This window comes from Molothrus aeneus, chromosome 8, assembly GCF_037042795.1.
Source record: "Molothrus aeneus isolate 106 chromosome 8, BPBGC_Maene_1.0, whole genome shotgun sequence".
Taxonomy (NCBI): Eukaryota; Metazoa; Chordata; class Aves; order Passeriformes; family Icteridae; genus Molothrus; species Molothrus aeneus.
In genome coordinates this window covers 16,346,303-16,367,125 of record NC_089653.1, presented here as the reverse complement: position 1 = coordinate 16,367,125, position 20,823 = coordinate 16,346,303, and the positions used below count along the sequence as shown (strand labels likewise).

The 20,823-nt window shown below is 37.4% G+C and overlaps 1 protein-coding gene across 1 annotated transcript in view; it reads right to left on the bottom strand.

Moving 5' to 3' along the window:
* GRID1 (glutamate ionotropic receptor delta type subunit 1) overlaps positions 1-20,823 on the bottom strand; it is a 485,602-nt gene that overhangs the window by 73,730 nt on the left and 391,049 nt on the right. Inside the window, exon 8 of the mRNA XM_066554224.1 lies at positions 19,595-19,714. Coding sequence (XP_066410321.1) covers positions 19,595-19,714 — 120 coding nt within the window. The remainder of the gene's footprint in view (positions 1-19,594; positions 19,715-20,823) is intronic.

The following is a 20,823-nucleotide window of genomic DNA, read 5'->3' as shown; positions in this document are numbered from 1 at the left end:
ACTTCTGTTCATTTTCTCTCTTTTTATCTTAGAAATTGGAGATATTAGACAGTTTTGAAAATGTCTAACTTATGAACCATAACAGTAGCACTGACATTATAATTTCATCAATAGTACAATAAACAAGTTCAGTAAATTCTCCCACATTCATAAACCAAGAGAATTATCTTTTGATATCAAGAAATGCTAATACCTGGTGAACAGAGCTTGCAAGGTAATTACATTGCAGATTGACACACATTGACTCCAGATTTTCTCTGTGGGCTGGAATTTAGGCATTACCAGCCCTCTGCCCTAGGAGTCAAGCATGAAGCTCTCACTGGAGTCAGCAAGAACTGAGGATACTAACAATGGGCAAAATTTCAGTCCCAGCTCAACAAAGAAATTAAAAATTTCAACAGCCACTCTGAATTTTTAGTTTAGACTTGGGTTAAAGGCTTTGCTGAACCAGAACCCCTTCCTTCAAGTGTTAAACATCATAACAAATAAATATCATAATTAGTATTTATCATAAGCTGCCTAGATACGTCCTCTGGTGCTCAGATAAATCTGACAAGGAAAAAACCCACAAAATAAACCTTGGTTTGGGTAGTCAAAACCTTATGAGCAATATAAAAATTTTAAAACCCCAGCCCCACTTTGAATTTGGTATGTTACTGCTTTCTATGCTTACTGACTGGGAGCATGACTGAGGTAAAATGTGAACACAAGAGGCCTAAAATAAAGCCAGATCAGAATTCTAGTCTTCAAACCTCCCCAAAGTCTTGAGTTCACCACAAGAGGTGTAAGACAGACAAATCCCACAGCTCCAGGTTTTTCAGAGGGAACATAATGTGCTTAAGACAGTGAAATATTTTAGTAGAACACTGATATTCTCCTACTTAACCTCCATTTATTAGCATAATGCCAAAAGGAACATAAAATTTCATGAACATGAGCAGTTAATATAGCAGTCCTGTTTACAATAATTGCATTGTATTTACTGCATCCACATAACTGTACTTGCTAAGTTTTTAGCAGGAACATAAGTGGGTTTTGCAGTCTTTGTATGAATTTCATGGTGTTGTGGAAATAAAACTAGCAATGCCTAAGCTAATTTAAAGCTAGATTAGATATGCTTAGGTGAACTGTTATTACACAGCTCGCAGAGCGAATAGAAGCTGTAATTCTACTGGGAGAACATTCCACGCAAGATCCTTAATTGGCAAAACTTGATCAATACCCCTTGACTTGACTGCTCTCCCACAACTGTAAGGAAAACTGAGGTTCCAGCTCACTCTTTACCAGTGATATCTTTGCTAAGTGTTCCCAGTGAATTTCTGTATGTGTTAACAGGAACATTTCAGGAACTGGTTTTTAAATTATTGCTACCATATTCTGAACATTCATGCCATAGATTACATTACCAAAGTATCATAGTGAGATCTTTGTGAAACTGGTGTCTTAGAGATTAATTCTCTTATTTACAGCTTTATTTGTTTGAAAGCATTTTATTGGCCTCATTTGGTCATTTTTAAATTAGCACTAATCCAAGTGAACCACAAACCAATCTCTCTACACTTCCTAAAGTACAGTAGGAGCCTTAAATTGTTTTAATGGAATGAAAGTTGTCAACATGACATTCCATTTATAAGAAAAGGACAGCTTGGAACTATGGCACAAAATAAAACTACATTTAACTTTGCAAATCTAGAGACTTTTCCAAAGGTTTCTATATGAAAGAGAATTTTTACAAATATAGTCTTAAATGTAGTGTTTACCCAGCTCAGTATATTACTCAAGACATACCATAGACTCACAAGAAAATAAGAATATTAGTGGTCTTTTTTCTTTTCTATTCTACACTGATCTCCTCACTTCTCCCCTCAATTCATTAAAAGATGTTGAATACCAAAAAAGCATCCAAACATCTGACAGTGTTGCCCACTACAGCAGCAGAAATATGACAAGGTTAATCATCTGGTTTAAAGGAGTCTGACTTCCCCTTGCACGAGATTGCTGCTATCAGTTTTCTTGTGGAAGAACAGTCAATAATGTCTTCTAATCTCTAATAACAGAGACAGGACAAACATTCTATTACAACCTAAATAAATAAGACAAACTTTAATTTTAGACCTGTCTATCAAAGGGCTATTCCTGTAATTATTACCACTACGCTTGGCATAATTTTTTTTGCTTTCACAGATTTATTTTTTTTAGATACTGCTTCAATTAACTGTCAGTATGGTTACAAACAATGCGATGAAATTATATTTTGGTTAGAAATACAATTATTTGCCACTTATCCTCTCTTTTCTAATTTTAATTTTTTCCAGCTCTGTTCTCCCCTTTTCAATCACTTCTGTATCTTCCCCCACACTGCTCTCTACTTATTCCTCAATTGTTGAGGATCTTGTTCTCACAAAAAGGGAGGGGCTGGTGGAGGATGTGAAGCTCCAGGGCAGCCTTGGCTGGAGTGACCAGGGCATGGTGGACTGTTGAAGTGTTAGGACAGTGAAAAGGGTGCACAGCAAAGTCCCTGCCCCCGACTCGAGGAGAGCAGACTTTGGCCTCTTCACGGATCTGCTTGGCACAGAGCCATGGGATAAGGTCCTTCAGCGGAGAGGGGCCCAGGAAAGCTGCTCAATATTCAAGGATCAACTCGTCCAGGCTCAGGAGTGATGCATCCAAAAAACGAAGCCAGGCAAAAACACCAGCAGGCCTGCATGGATGAGCTCCTGGACAAACTCAAAGACTAAAAGGAAGCCCACAGAGGGGTCAAGCAAGGACAGGAAGCCTGGGAAGGATACAGCGAAATTGTCTGAGCAGCCAGGATTGTGCTAGGAGAGCTGAAGCCCTGACAGAATTGAGTCTCATCAGGGACATCAACTTCTCCTGTACTGCTGTAGTGAAATAAGTTGTTTCTGACTTTCTGAACAGTCACATATAAATGGTATATCACCACCTGTCTTTTATGCATTACAAAACAAGATATTCAGGGCAGATATAACACACAGAAAAATAACCATAGCTCAAAATACATAAAGAAATCAAAATTTTTGAAGAGGATCTAAAACACCACCAAGATAATGCACCAGCTTTTTACTTCCTGCATTTTGATATTAAATATGTGTTCTGCAACATGAAATTATGACACATGGATGAAGTCTAAGAGAAGAAGTCAGCAAGTCCATATTTTGTTCTCACTATTTATGTACAGATATTAGGCACTGTCACTATCACGCTTCAGATTTTTCTGTCACAATGAAAAGGGGAAAAGTGAACTAAATAGATTCCAAAGTTCAGAATTAAAAACAAAAATGTAAACACATTTCTACTAAAAGCAAGCTCCAGTCTCACACTAGAACAAAGAATACCTATTTTGGAAACAAAATTTTAGTAAGACAAAAAATATCAGAAAAGTAAATACATTTGGATATTAAGGGGTATTTCCATGTACATCAAGGTTTGAACCTGATTCTGGGCTGAAAAATCGAAATCCCAAAAAAGGTAAATCAGAGGCAGCTGAAACCCAAAACAATGGGCTTTTTTCCTTACGATGGAGACCAACTGTGAAAGACAGTTCCATTACCAGATTTTGGAGATGCTAAACTTGATTTTAAAACCAGAAGAGGTCACTATAAAGACTCCATTTTTTATTCCTCTACTACAAGGTTTGAAGATAAAACTACACCTAGGCCTGTAGTCTCTATGAAAACTTTGAGCTGATAAATGAACTCATGGCAATTTCATGCCTGCAAATAGGTTATTCTACCATTTATTTTCCTCATGCAGCAATATGGAAGAGGAAATTTATGCACTTTTCTGCATATTCAAAATAGAGAAAAAGACACACACAAATTTGGAAGTGCCACTGCTCTGCAGTCTTTGTCCAATATGAATTCTAGAATACGGAATAATTATGATGACTGTGGTGTTGATAACACTGATCAAACTACTCTGAGCATTAACAAAACACTGCATTTTCTGGTTGAAAATTAAACTGACCCCATGACATCTTTTCACTGCCATTGAAGTAAAAGGTGACAAGAGAACAGCGCTGAGAGAACACAGATCCTTTGATTTTAACCACAAATCTCCCAACAACACAAATGGCACCTATTGTTGTGTAATGAAAGAAACTCTCTTATTAATAATTTCACTCTTTTCATCTTCAACCTACTAATTTTCAACATGTTTCCTAGAATTTATTTTGCCTTTATTACAGTTCTTGATTCAACCCAAAGAAGTATCTTGTTTCAAAGATGCTGGTTCATTTTACCTCATACTGGCAGAAAGCTTTTAAACAATCATGAATTCAGTATTACATCTACTGTGCTATTAGCAGGGAAAAATCTTACTGTTCAAGAATATTTCCTCTGGGTCATAATTATAAAAAGAATAGATTCCTGAGGGCATAATCTAACAAAGTACTGAAGTTGAAAGATTGTTTAAAACCTTATTGAGGTAGATGTCTACCATTTTTTTTCAAAAACCAATATCAGAGGTTTATAATACATCTGAAATTTTAATGTTTTATTTTTTTCTTGTTTTGAAGAAAAAAGAACCACATGCAGTTGAGAATTTCATCTGTTGGCATAATCACTGTAGTAAAGATATTTTCATCCTAAGGGCCCTTCATCTTTTTGCACATGTATTCAGTAATTTTTGCAGTGGAAAGTCACAATGTCAACAGACATGACAGGTAAATCATTTCAAAGTACACAATAGTTGGAGAAGGGGAAAGTCAAGGGAGTTTTCAGGAGGATGGAAACTAGCATCTTAGATTAATCTCAATAGAAGACAATTTGCATCACAAATTAAATAATAGAGCTAAAAATCTGCTTCAAACTCAAAGAAACAACACAACTGAGAATAAACTTCAAGAAGAAACTAGCTAGGCACAAATGGGCTAATTTGCACTGTAATACAAGCAAGAAAGTTAAACAAGAGATTATGGCCAATATTATACACCTAAAGGAAACGCAAGCTAGGCTGGGAAAGGGACAGAGCCAGACTGTGATCAGATCCAAATCAATTTGCACTTCATTACTGGACTTTGGCCACCTTGAAGACACCTAATTTTCACAAGAAGCCAGGCAGCTGCTCTTCCCAGATGTCCTTTCTCCCCGACCCCACATTCTCCAGATAAATCCCTTAAAACATGCATTAAAAAACACCCTATACTACTGAAGAATTTTTGTAAACAAGGTGGTTTCTATATACTTGTATCCTGGCCCCTATATTAAATTAATCATTTAGATTATATAAGTGGGTCCCTTACAACTCAAGATAGCCTATGATTCAACATAAATCACTATCATCCAAACACATCTATTAAGAGAATTAGAAATTATCTAGCTGGGAGATGACCAGGTAGAGCACATAATTTGTCATAGCAATTAAACAGGCTTGGGTCCTTGTAAGCAGATTACTACAAAACAGTAAGAGAAAATATTTATAAAAAGCTATTATATGATACAGAATGAAGCAAATCCACAGTTGAAGGAAGAGGAAATTTAAAAATCCATTCAAAACCCATTTCTGAGGCAGCCGCATTTTCTACTAAGGAAAAATAAAGATCTGCAGAAGTCTAAAGGTCTTCATATGAAGGTAACCTTAGGGAGACCAAATTTCTATGAAGACAAAAGGCAGCAGTAGAAGAAAGACATCAAAGTTCAGCTAGCTAGAATTCCAGCTAGCTAGAATTCAATATTTCAGTCTTTGCAAAAGAAAAATTAAAAGGAAAAAAAAGTTCATGCATTTTTCTCTCAGATAATTAAAAGAAAAGCCAAGTGAGGGTAAGCTTTAATAAAGGAGACTTTATAAATTTTAAATTAGAATCAGAGACGCATTCATGATTAGAAAATACCTGGTTTTAATAAACTCTCAGCTGAGGTCTATAGATGCCTGCTAATGATGCACAGCCAATCAAAGGCGTCTGGAGTGGCTGCAAAGAGAAGCAACAGGCAAAGAAGCTAAAGGGCTGCTGTATGTTTGCTGTGTTTAGCTGGGTGACCTTAAATGTGCTGCCTTTCTGAAAACAGAACCCCCACCTGCACTGGTTGTGCTCACTGCCTGCCAGTTACAGAGCAAGGAATTATTGCTTTTACTGGTTTTATTATTTATTTTATAAATAAAATAAAAAGCTTTCTTTGCTTTAATTTTAGCTGGGGTAAAATTTAGTTAGATTTTTACAAGAAAGCCTACCTTTACGTGAAAGAAGCTAATGTATGTATATATACAGATACAAAAAATTCCCTATATGGAATTAGTTCCTGAAACTGAAAATCACACAGATAAAAATGATGGCCAAAACATTTCTTAGCTTTCTGAAAACAAAGAAAAAAGTTGACCTAGAAGATTAACTATTTATTAAACCTATGAAAAACAGCTATTATTTTAGAAAATGACACCTGATTTAATTATTTGCACATGTGCTAAACTAGCCTGCATTTTCTTTATATCCAAATTTGCCCTATTTTTCTTTCTATACTATTACTAGACAACCTGTTGCCTTTTTTTGGGATTGTCCAAAAATATCAATCAAATCCTCATCAGCTGATAGGTGACACAGGAACGTTACAATTTCCTGTGCTAGAGGCAACTGAAGCATCCCAAATATCGCAGCTTTCCAGTTTTCTGCTCTCCCTGTGCAGTAACCAGAGCAGGAGTGCCCCAGGTGTGTGATCATGATGGGAGCTCAGATCCTCTGCTGAGGGGAAGGGAGAGAGCTGAGCCCTGCCTGTGCTGCAGCTGGACCAGCCCAGAGAACTCTGAGGGACATTGCAGGACTGTCTGCAAAATACCATGCAGAGATAATACAGAAAATCTCTTCCTCACAGCAATATTAAGTTCTGTAATATAATGTACACTCTGGAAAGCATAGCTGCATTTCTAGCTTGTAATCAGCTAAAGGAAGCAGTGATATTGTCTGTCAGGTTTATTGATGACTAGTATCCATAAATTCTTTCTGGTTTTCTCATATCCTTGCATTTCCACTGGGCATGTCTTGTTTCTCAACATTGAATTTTTGACAGCATTAGTCAGCACACCAAAGCAAAGTAATGAATCCTACTGCTGTGCTTTTTCCATCCTAAAAATGTGTCCATATAAAGCCTTCAAAATGCTCCCAGAAGAATTGCTTTTTGTTGATTTGATTTTTTTTAAGCAACTGATATGAAAATCTGATTCTCATATGCCACAGAGAAAATTAGGAGACAGTGAAATCTATAGATGCAGTATACATCTATAAGAGTTTTCATGCTTTATAGTCTTGCCCAAAATTTAAAGATGCAGCACATGTTTATGCAAATGGTTAACAGCAACAAAAATGGGGAGACCATTTGGATTTACAATCGAGCACATTGTGACATGAAAGAAATCTGAGACAGCTGAGACCAGATATCCTTCAGTACAAATACATCAGGAAGGCAAAAGAACTAGTGCTGAAGTGGATTTCAGCAGAGATGCTGTCAATCAAACCAGTACTTAAATAACAGACTCTCTCAGCTTGCTTAAGTTGCAGGCCAGCTGGAGGTCCCTTCCTCATGAATCACTGCATCCCCAGGATTCTGGGATTGCTCAGATTAACAGCCTGTGCTCCTGGTGCACAGAGCACTGTGCTGCTGCCCAGCTGACCTCTGTGCTGACAGTGACAGGAGCCAAGGGAATGGCCTGAAGCTGGGCTGGGGAAGGCTTAGGTTGGATACTAGAAAAAGCTGCTTCACCCAGAGAGTGGCAGGGCACTGAAAGGCTCCCCAGGGCAGTGGTCACAGCACCAAGAAGTGTTTGAACAATGCTCTCAGGCCCATTATGTGATCCTGTGCAGGGCCAGCAGCTGGACTTCATGATCCTTGTAAGTCCCTTCCAACTCAGCTCAGTCTGAGATTCTGTGATTTTGAGATACCAACAGAAAGGTAAAGAAATTCTGGAACTAAGATAGATCAAGCTAGCAGCCATCTCAATTTCTGTGCTGGAAGACTTTGTTAATGCTTATTTTTGGTGACAGGAAGCATGGTGAACAGGGAAGGATTTGAAGCAATGATGGGGCAGGATCGTGTCTGTACACAAATGGCTTTGGGTTTAAGGTGTGGTTACTTCTAATGGAAAAGGAGAAGAAAAGAATTCCTTCCTTTGCTCACTGACCTGGAGAAGTATTAATCCACACACTCCTTCTGGGCTGGGCTGTGAAATACCTACTGAAGAAAGCCAGAGCTACAGAGGGAAATATTCCAGAGTGGTGTTTCAAAATCAGAATTAAAACAGCTCACTTCAACTAGAAAGCCAGGCTCTACAGAGCCTTGCTGCTAGTCTGACACTAAACTTTTAAGCCAGGAAATACCCACAGTTAATATGAATTCAGAACAGACAGCATTTCTGAAATAATTAAAGCCAGAGAGGCAATAAGTACATTGATGTACCTATTTTATACCACCTACATCTAGAAAGTTAATTCAGCTACAGGAAAGGATATTTAATCTTTGCTGCAGCCTGACTTACTGCCATGGAGGAATGGAGATTATTAATGTGGGCAGGCTAACTTGGGAGACACAGGAGGGAAGGAAGCTGCAAAGATCCTCGCTGCTCCAATTCTTCTCATCCTTCTAGGGGATCCGGATAACTCTATTTCTTTGCCAAAAAAAAGGGCAGCTTATCTTCAAAATCCAGTATCAATATTCAAAATACCTCTCATAAATCCTCCTGTACAGGGACACGAGGAAAATGAGCAAAGGTTCTTAAGGAATATTTTGCTCAAAATCTGTGAGAATAGAGAAAGATAACCTGGCAGGCAGCAGGAGCAGGGGGTAGGTGAAGATCCTCTCTGAAGTGCTGTTTATTATGAAGAAACAGGCTGTAGCGTACCTGTTCTTGGCAACTGATGCATTTTAAGCAAGAAAAATTGTTTCCTGATAATATCAGGATCCAGCTCTCAGGTCCCCAACTTAAAACAAGGATGTGGACCTGCTGCAAGTGCTGAGGAGGCCAAGAAGATGATCAAAGGGCTGGAGCACCTCTCCTAGGAAGACAGACAGAGAGAGCTGAGGTTATCCAGCCTGGGCAAGAGAAGACTCTGGGGAGACCTTATAGCACCTTGCACTACCTAAAGGTGGCTACAGGAGAGCTTGAGAGGGACTTTTTACCCTCATGGAGTGACAGGTCAAAGAGGAACAGACCCTTCCAATCCAAACTATTCTGTGTTTTGCCTGCAGTGTGCTTGCTAAAAGTCATAACTCTCTCCTGTGAACTTGAAAAATCAGAATAAATTATGCTAAAAAAACCTAATGTAATTGTAATAATTGTTCTAAAGCCAAAACAACTTACTACCTTATAATTTCCATTAGTTCTGAAAAATGACCTTCTAGTGTATCTGAGCTCCTTTCCTTATGAAATCTCACCAAAAAAGAAAAGAACGAAATAACAAAAGGCCATCCAATCCATATTTCCCATTTGGTTTTCTCTATTGGCTACAATAAATGACTGTTTTGCACAGCAGCTTGGGAGTGGAAGAAATAGAAAAGGAGCATGGTATGTGGATAATTAAAAAGATTAAACAGAATTCATCATGGATAAAGGGTTATGATGGTGTAGAAACCTGTCTGACACAGTAGAATTGATAATAAAGCCCTGTAATACCACCCATAGGAAAAATACACAGAAGCACACTACATAAAGAATGAAAACATATATGAACATTCCTCTTTCTTCTTCTGAGATTTAACACTAGGCATTTTACATTTTCTTCCTTACTTTTCTAATAAATCAAACTATAGTAGCTATAGATCTTTGAACAATTCATCTGATAGTCAAAATAGAAACAGTAAGGAAATAAATATAGTTCTGGAGAATGGCTAGAATCTATTTAATCTCTCAGTTCAAGTATGACTATATGTTGAGCTCTATTAAAAAGTTGTGATTGGGCAGTAGAGGAAGGTACCAGTCTTTCAGAGCCAGTCTACACACAGTCTCACACTGGATTTCTTGCCAAAATGGGGGACATTGTGGCTTCTCTCCTGAACAGAGTGAAGTTTATGGGGCACAGAACACAACACACAAGTGAGGTTCATCACCCGAGTCTGAAAGTGGGAGATGCATGAGAGGAAGAGAAGCAAACCCAGTGAACAAGCCTCTGACATAAGAGACTCTTCTTGAGATCCCAAAAAGACTAGACATTTTGTTTTAATTAAGAAAGGAACTGAAATGTGCTGTAATAAGAGCCACACTAGAGTAGCAGAGTCTGTGGGCTGTACCCTAGATTCAAATTCCTTTTTTCATTTTAAGCCAGTTCAGCCAGCAAATCTGTGTTTTTTGCTTCACTGGTTACTGTGCTCCTATTTGTGTTCAAAAAAAGAAGAAAGCCCTGAATGCTGAATGGTCTTTCAGTGAGTCTATCGAGGAGCAGTCCTCCACTGAACACTCAAAAACCAATCAGAGTTAATGAAAAATAACAACAGAACCTCAGTGCACTTCCCCCATGCTCATAAAGGAAATCTTTTGTGTTATCTTTTTGCCCTCTCTTGCCCACTCCAAAAGCCATGGAGTGCTAACACTTGTTTCTCCAGTGCAATCATCATGTAGTATTACTGAGAAAGTTTGGAAAGCCTATTATGAAATACTCCACTCCCTATTTATTTTAAAATGTAGGAGAAACGAAAGAAAAAAAGCAGACACAGCTTCAGATTCTGTTCCAGAAAGGAGCTGCCTTCTCTGCAAGTTTGAGCTGTGAGCAGCACTGTTTGCTATAGCTACCCTGAAAGTCACACCTTACACCTGATCCAGAGAAATATTCATCCCTATCTTGGCACACACCCTGGAGAAGTCCCAACACTGAATGTTCTCCAAACTTAGATTATGACAGCACTTTCCTGTCAGAATGGCAAAACAGCAGTAGCAGATTTCTGAACACACAACCACATGGTTTACATATTACACAATAATTGTACATTTAATTACCTGGACATCTCTCAGTACAACAAAACCACAGCCTCCAGGTGCTACTGAAATGCAAATAGCTACAGTGGCTTTGTATTTTGGTATTGAAGAGCAGCTTGAGAGCATGAGCTCAGTTTATATTCAATACAGCTCAGACAGCAATCTTGCAAAGCAAATTTATGCCTTACTGTATCTTATGGCAGAATAAATTGCACATGAAGCTTTAAGAAAATTACAGATGATGCCAGAACTACTCAAACTGCAATGTTCTCATACAATTAAATATCACCCACGCTCCTAGTTGCTAAATATTAACTTTTTTTTTTTTTACTTGTCTAGGGCTACTTTCTAGTAAGGCTCCAGGAACTACAAGCATCAGTACCTTTAGTCACCTCTCTGGCCAACCACAATATTTGGAAAGCTTAAGACTGCTTTGTAAAAGTACAACTGCTTTTGAATTTTACCAACATCATGTATATTTAGATAGCAATCCTTACTTAAAAAACAACCCAGACAAATGCCCAATAACTGGTATCAGCCAGATAGCATCCCTAAATTTTGCTATTTCACCTACTTTAAAACATTCCCACTTCTCTCAGAGCATTGTAACAAAATATTACCGATGCATAAAACTTGAAAAATGCAAGACTTTACAGTGAACAGTGCAGGGAGATACTGAGGTTAACCTGCTGAAACCTGCAATTCCCTCGACAAGCTGAAATGTGGAATCACCAGTCCCTTAGCCACCTAACACAAAATGTCACTGCCACTCTCACCCCTAACACAGTATCCTAGAACACAGGGCATCCAGGAGAAAGAATCTGATTTCCCTTTTTTTATTTTCCCAAAGTCCTGTGGTGGTGAAAGAAAGGGCAGGACCAGAAGACAGCACAAGAATTTCAGACACAGTGAGAACAACTGCAAGGGTCATAAGTAAAGCATACCCTTTTGGGACCTTTTGGTGGTACTCCAGCTGAGAGGAAATTACTGCCATAGGCAAGCAAGTTCTTTTTTATCATTCTGCTCATACTCAGGGAAACTGGTCTTGGCAAGTAAATTAAAAACAAATAACTGGTGTCAGATTTAACTATTTTTATGCTGTTTCCTTTTCCTAAATGAAAACCTTTATCTGGCTATCTGCTTTGGTCAATACTGACCAGCAAGATATTTCCCTAACTCCTTCACTGTAAAAGAGAATCCCTGGATTATTTGTTGTTTTTCCTTTACTCCTCATTTCATCTGCTTTCCAACAAAGCCCAATATTCTCAAGTTCTTCAGGCCTCATTAGTAAAGTCTGTTTGAGTCTGCAATTTGCCTTTTCATAGGAAAGATGCTATTGTCAGTTAAGTAGATGTTTGTTCATCACACTCATTAACATATTAAAAGTACAGACATACTGTGCCATGCTCAGAAAGAATATTCTATTTTAGTTGTTACATAAGCCTATCTTCATTCCAGTAAATGATTTTTCAAAATTAAAACCAAGTTTTATTACATGTCATCTGTGTACTTTACCCAAATACATAAACTTATCTACTCCCACTGCAAGACATATTGTGGTACTGGACCAGGCATATTTTGGAATTCTTTCCTTGACACAGGCTCACACTGTCTATAGATTGTACCTATTTTAAGGTAAGACTCAGTGTTTCCCATGTCGTTTGGAAACAGGAAGTCCTCAATTTTAAAGGCAGTTCTGTAAGGAACTGGAACAGCAGCAGGTAATTTCTGCCAAATACTGTAATTGCAGTGAATTAGCCAATAAAGACAAAGAAGTTTAATGAGAACTCTGATGCCTTTTTAAAAGTATCTTTCCATAAAGGTAAATTCAGGAATTAGGATTATTCTTTTTTTAAGCATAAGGAAATTAAGGAACCAGGTCAAAGCAAGCAAGATAGTTCCTGCCACTTGGTGACACAGAGTTCCTCATGTCCCACATATGGGCTGATCACAAAGAAATCTTCTTATTAAACCTCTCCTTTGAAAACCTGAGTGAGAAAGTATTTACTCAAATACAGTAATGTAATCTGGCATGAAATGGCAGAAATAAAAATACAAACAGAAGGAGAAATTTAGATAATTTTGATAACTTCTATTTGTGCAGTTTATTTTAATAAGACTAAAGAGAAACCATAAAGTTCTTTCATTTTTCTTAACTACAATGGAAGCATGACCAAATAGATTAACTACCTATATTTAAAGATCCACTTTTGGACATATTGAATATATCAGAGCAATATACACAGGCAGGCACCAGAGTCACCCTGGATTTTAATATTACTGCTGAAATAAATTACTTCATAAATTATGCTTGGCCTACATGTATTTGCAGTTTATCAAATGATACAAGGCAGCAACCATTAGAAGAATTAAAAACATTTTTCAAATACTGCAGAAAAGATACTGTGCATGGTCTCCCTCAATATACAGTCCTTGCAACTGTCCCTGACAGTGAGATCATGCTGTAAATGAAGAGATGTTAGATCTCGTTATTTTATGTCCTTATAAAAGGCAAGATGACATCTATTCCATCTGACAGCTAAGATATCAGTATTTCAGCATTAATATTATTATCAATATTATTTTTTTGTTCCAAAGCAGTTTTTTTAAACAGGTATTATATTAAAAAAAGTTATTCCGACATTCAACAGAAAATTCTGGAATAGGTGTGAATTTTAAACAACAAACATGGATCAAAGATGTTTCTCAGAGCATGATATTAAAAGAGACATATTGTTCCTCATTTCTGGAGTAGTGAGCTTATTGTTTTTGTTCAAGATTGATACTGTGAAAAAGAAAAATTGTAAATAATCTCCATTTTTGGATTTCCAAAAAGGTAAAAAGAATTTGTGTAGTTTTTTTCCAAAGACTTCTTTCCTTTTTCTTTGTTAATCTCAGTAAATCCTGACCTGTTGCTGTATGGAAATATATGTTTTTTCATAGTGTCCAAACTTCAGCACAGACTCTTCAGCAGCTGAGCTACAGAAAGGGGCTTTTCTTGTCATCCCACTCTGAATACCCCCCTAGGATTCATCCGTAAATTACAGGAGCTTTGGTGAAAACTCCATAATTAAAGATATAACTGTTTTTACAAGGCTGATTTTAGCACTCCTATTATCCCAATTTTATGCACTACTGCATATGTGTGAAAAAAGGAGAATGCTATACCCACAATTCATTATAACCTGGTAAGTATGATATGTGACTTAGAAATTAAACAGAATTTCTAAACCTACAGGTAGTGGTGCAGGTGGCTGTGAAAACTTCTGCAGCACCCTAATTGCTGGCCCCACTCTTGCCTCAGATATGGAGATATGGCTGCTTTTTAAAATCTACCCTCAGCTTCACACTGTGAAATGTCATATTAGCAGCCTTCCAAAGGGGAAGACCAGCATGATCTTATGCTGGGACAAATTCCAACTCAAATTTTCAAGACATCCCTTTTACTCGGTGTTGACACTTGCACAATTTGCAAATACAAGCAACAGTTTATACACAAGCATAGGTCCCATTGGCAATGCTTTCCAAAAACATAGTTTAGAATTTAAAAAAACTTTAAAATAACTATGTATCACATAGCTGCAACAAAAAATACATTTTCAAAATTGCTTACCCACTCTTCAGTGGAATAATTGAGCTAGAATTTTACAATGAATGCATACACAACATTAAGTATATTTCATCTAGACAGAAAAGCCCAATTTGCAGAACTTGGGCAAGCAGTGACCCCATTTTATTTCAGGGAAAAAACAAACCAAAATAAACCAGGTTATTATGTTTCTTCTTTAGTTTTCTTCTATTATTTAAAAATTGATCACAGCTATTTCCTATACATTTAGCTGTATTTTTCACCATTAATAATTCAACTTACGGAATATGCAAGGAATGCATTTATTTTTATTCCTCATATATGCACAGGAAACCAGAAATAAAAATTTAAGGGGTTTATTATATTGAGTAAAATACTTCAGTTGTTTCTTCAGTTTGACACAATGCACAATTCATCAATAGGATGAATCACAATGCTCTTTTTCCAAATTATTGCACCACAACACTCAACCAACTCAAGCAGAAAGAGAAAGTTTAACCAAATGTAAATATGTGGAAATTGCATTCTACCAGGAGGGAGAGGACTGTGGACTCTGCCCTTTGCAAAGTAACAGAGGGATTTTAGTTATCAAAAGTAGCCATAAGTTCAGTCTTACACTTCTGCTGAAAGATACCTTGGCCAGACAGTAAAACTGAAATACTGCACCCAAGTGTCTATTTATGAAGTGCTCAAACAGGAGGCAGGAATCTGTTTTACAGCTAAACCCAGACAATTAGGTTATGTATTTTTCCAGGTAAGTAAAATTGATTCAACTACAGTAGGAACCACATAATTCTTTTGGTGCAAATATAATTTTTAGCAGCATATGATGGGATTTGGCAATATTCTTGTAGGTGAAAGCACTTGATACCGCAGATGTCTGAAAATACCATTTGTTTTTGCAATGAATAACAAGCATAGGATTTGTCATCATGATAATAATGAGATTTTGTCTAAAAGTAACAATCCCAACTAAACCATGATATCAGAATTCAAAAATGTGGTTTCAACAACTGTGAAACATATCACAAAAACTAATTACAGTTACTTCTGCAGTCTGCCTCAGAAGTGCTGTAGGAAACAACTGTAACTGTTTACAAAGCTGATGATATTTCAAGAAAATGTAATTTTTTTAAAAAATAAAACATACAACTGACAGAAATGAATAGCAAATTATAAACATTATCATTTTGAACAGAATGCTTCTTATGAAATACAAAATGTGTGCAAACCATTAATTCTGCTTTCATTACAGCCAGCTTGGGGAAGAAATGCAGATTGCTTTAGAAAAAATATGTTCCCAGTCATAAAGTAAACGGAATACTCACATAATTTCACACTTACAGAAAATCTTCCTGCCAAAGAGGAAGATGAAGATTATCATAAAGCTCCTTACAGGCATCACCTAACCCAGCCTAATCGCATCCCTGCAAGGTGTGTTAGCTGTTATGCTGCTCTCTGCACACACGGTCCAACGAGAATAAGTAGGTTTACACCTCAAGAGCTCACAGTGATGTGGTGACTTGTTGGAAAGCCACCCTGGAGTTCCAGCTCCCTTAGCTCTGCCTTCACAGCTGGATCATCCAGCTCTTATATCGTGTAGAATCTACCCAAATGCAGGAACATAAGAAGTATGAAGCAGCCCAGATGTTCTGAAAATTCCATCAAGGCTTTCATTAATAAGAGCTAATGATACAGACAGTCTCTAAGGAGTGAATTAATGTAGTCCTGCCTTTCTTTCTCCTTCTATGACCAATGGACTGTGAAAGTAGGACATCAGCTTTATTTTTGCTTTTTCCTTTTTGATCTATTCTGTTCCCTTATCACTTTACATCCACTTATTTTTCTTACTTTTTTAAAATATACAGATATTCTGGTTGCTATTTCTGAAGGTGTTTATAGATATCAGGAATGTAAATCGTAGTGGGAATCATCAAGCAGCAGACATTTAAGCCTTTTCAGTTTCTCTAGCAATCTTCAGCTTTCAAATGCCCCAAGAAGCCACCTCACAAATCTCTATTTTAACCATGAATAGACGACACTTTCTAAACTTCCACATGCACACAGTGAATAGAAGGCAATTACCTGAGCCTTTTGTAAAACAAGGTGATATACCTTAAAGGACATACCCTGTTCTTTTATGTTTAAACCAAAGAAATTAGAACATTTTCTGAAGTTCCCCTTTCACTTAAGTATATCCAAAGGAAAAACAAATGGTAACACACAAAATACACAAAAGCCTCTGTCAGCCTTTACCAAAACCACATGGTTTTAGACTTGAGTAAGAAAGAAGAAAAAGTGACTTGTAGAATAAAGAAGCTACACTGAGCAATGAAATATATATATTTAGGTGCAATCATAACTAAATCACAGCTAGCAGAAGGAAAAATGGTCTGCAGAAAGACCAGATCTCAGGAAACAGGAGAGTCAACATGCCTCTGCAAAATAGCTTTGAAAATTCCTGCAGATTTGAGTAACTGACTTGGACATCCTCCCAGGAATCTTTCTGGTGGAAATGATCCCCAAGAAACTTTGTAAGGCATGCTGAGCATTAGAAGTCCAATTTAAAGCTTTTGACTGGATTCCCTCTAACATTGCAGTCTCTTGCCCTATCCTTTCACTAATTCTAAGTGCAAAGATTTCTTGTAGGGTCTGGACAGGGATGAATAACTACAGATGCTTTTCATACATAAATAAAACCATGCAGAAAGAACCCTCTGTTTTCTACCCAAAATACATGCCTCCACAGCTAAACCTGACCAAAGGCTGAAACAGAAGCAGCTAGCTGACAATAAATCAGAACTGGTCTCCCACCCAAGTAATATAAATAACACAAGTATGACTTTCTGAGCCTTTAAAACTACTTCTAAGCTGTAACATATTTTTGCTGCAATAATAAAAAGTCAAGCTGCCTAAATAATTGAACTCCAGTAGTTCCATGGTAATTTTGCTCTAAGAGGGATCATCTCTTCCAAGTACTTCTCCAAACCTCTGTAGCATATTGCTGACTTTTACTCTCACTATATATTAGACTGAAAGGATAATTTCCAGAACTTTATTTTAGCTCAGAGCAGTATTCCACAGCCATTAGCTTTTTACCCATTTAGAATTATCCTCCCTTTCAATTTCTGGGAACTCAATAGTGTTCTGAATTTAACACCCAAAGAGTTAAGCCTTCCTATATTAACCACCTAGCAGCACAACCTCAAAGTAGCACACTAGGGATCAAAAGTAATCAGCAGTATACCAGGTCAGCCATTTTTGTAATTTTCCTGTTTAGTCATTTTACCTATTTCTTTGCCCTCTGGTTGCTTTTGAATGATATCTTAGTTATCTCCACCTCACACCTTTGGATTATGTGTCAATTTGGTCAGTGTGCTGCACATACCAAAGTGAGAGCATTTGTATCTGCGGTACCATTTTTGAAATGCACATTAGGAAACACCTAATAGTGTACACTCACACATCCCAGTTTGCCTGTAAGGCTCAAACCTGTGCTCTGTGGTGTTCATGCCAATTTTACTGGAAGGTAAATATTGAAGCATCAAGCAATTATGTGACTTAAGCAAAGCCACTTGGGAGTTCTGTAACAAAATGGGACCAAACTTAAATGCCCCATGGCATCCATGTGCTAGGGATAACACAGCACTGACAGGACACTCAGGCTTCTCTGGACTGGCAGCTGCAAACAGTGGCATTGTCCGCAGCATCTCACATGGCACCAGATACTTTTGTTTTGCAGACTTGTGCATAAAGTGAGGAAAATACTTCTGTCTAAGAGCCAGGATTGATTCCTACACCTCCTAAACCAACTTTGTTTTATTAAACAGGCAACACTTTTTTCCAAAATTAGGACAATAAGATAATCTTTTATAATTCACATAGTGATTGAAACGTAAGACTTCCTTGTTTTCAATCTTCTAGAAATGAAAGTGGACTGAGAAATAGCCTTTTCTGGTCACCACAATAGAAGAGCCAAACTGAAGTGTTCAGAGGCGTATTTTTGGCAACAGAAAATTTTCAATTATATCTCCTGCAACTTTATGCATTTCAAATACTTGTCTCCCTTCTGTTAAATTTCTAATAGATATTGCACAACTTTGGCTCCATGTCCAGAATCCTTGCGCCAAATTAGACTCTGAAGGAATCTCATGTTTAGCTGAAAAAGATAATTATGTAAACAAAAATTGCTTGTTTTTCCACTTACACTTCTGTAATTCAGACAAATCGAAACAAATCACAGAAACCAACGGCCAAATGAAAATAAGAAATCACATATATTTTAATTATGTGTGAAATCCTCTTTGGTCAGCTCTGTTTAATGTAGGACCCATTGATCATACCATGGTATTGTCTGTATTTCAACCATCTGAGCAGTTTAGAAACTACTTACAGCATGGGTTCCAATCAGAACCTAACTGTTCAACTGAGAGTTTGATATATTTTTGGAGCATCCCCTCTGCCTGAGTGTGTTAAAGGTAGCCTTCACAGAACAAAACAATTTATGTCAATCCTATGGAACCACTTTAACTGACTTCTAGTCCTTGGCAGTTCCACCCTTGTTGTTGTTCCACCAGCTACCACCATAGGTCAATCTTTACTTTTCATGACAGAGCATCTTTCATTTTGGAAATTTTCTTCTCCAGAATTTTTTATTTATCTCAAATTCTTGCAGCAGCTACACTTAAAACATCCTCGTGTGTTTATGTAATTTATAAACTCAGCTGTCTTCATTGGTAAGACAAGTGCCAATTGTGTTGTATCTTCCATATTTCTATTACAGCAATTCTATCTTAATTAACAATAAAATACATAAGCTAAATTGTGCAGTCTTCACTATTATATTCACAGGATGCTTATGCCATTGCATCGTTACTGCATACAAGAAATATCTTGCAGGATTCCTGCCTACCAATATAAAACCAGTTTTCAAGATTTAAGTGTGTAATAAATTAGAAAATATTTCTCATAAGAGTAAATGTCTTCTGCAGCATAGCACTAATTCATTCTTGAAGAATAACATTTTCTCCTGTGAGGCAGGATGTATATTATTCAGAGGAAAACAAAAGAGAGAAGGAAGCAGCATATCTTTACCCTCCGCACGTCTTTGCCGAATGTTTCGCTGTAGCTGGTGCCCAGTATTTCAAACTGGACATAGGGGTTGGCTCCATCTTCTCTGAACTCCATAACACCAGTCAGCCCAGTTATATGGCCCTAAGGAAGTAAGTTTGAGAAATTTCAGAACAGAATATATTTGCTTTCATAAACACTCCTCTGCATAAAATGTGTGCCAAATATGTTTAAATCATGTTTACAGTCAACTTAAATGTGGCCCTTGCATGTTCTTCAGTAGCTCAAACCCAGCACTAGACAAAAGATTGCAGTTTTTCAATTTTTTTCAGAAAAATACTTTAGCACTGACACACCCAGTGTTTATGGCCATCAGGTAATTACTGTCCACAGAAACAGACCCCAAAGAAAAAGAGAAGGGCCTTAGTGGCCTGTAAGACAACAGCCTTCCCAGTGTAACTGAGGGCAGCGGGCTCAGTTCTTGCCTTGAGGACCAAAACAAAGAGGGCACCTGCTGTGCTCCCAAGAGAGGCATGAAGGAAAGACAAAATTGCAACTCTGAAGCTATCACAGAGTTTGATTCTGGCTTTGTAGCAACGAAGCTTGAAGTAACATCAAAGTTCAAATTAATTTAGCAACAAAGGATGGCATCATTAGAACTTGTCAGAATGACCCAATTGCATCATTTTACTGAAGAAAAATTATTTCATCAATATATATTTGGGAACAGGGAGTTTCTTCTGAACAACTACAAAAGTTGGAATAGTGACAAATTAGGTTTTTTTCTACTATTACTTGTGATCAAGTAACTTTTATACAAGAAATTGCCATGTGTCTGCAAAGCCACAGCTCTGTCCACGTTTGAGTATTTCAGCATGATGCAAGACAGTGTAACTGTTAGCGACAGCTTAGCCAAATCAGATCCTTCTTGCTCTGCTCTGGGATACAGTACACAAGTAGATACTTACTAACGCTCAGCTAACTTACAAAGCTATCTGAGCTGTCAAAAATGCAACATAATTCTTAAACCTCATAATTTATTTCCCCTCCTGCCCACTTCAAGCCCCTTAAGTTATCCTTTTGCAAAAATGCATGAATCAATGCCCATGACTACTCCTGATCCTACTTCCTGCACGGAAGGCAGCTAGAGAACAGAAGCAGAACACGCACCACTGGACCCACACTGCACTGTGCGCAACTTGTTTATCATAAATCATTTGCTTGTTTAAGAGCTGCAGATTGTCCTTGGTTGT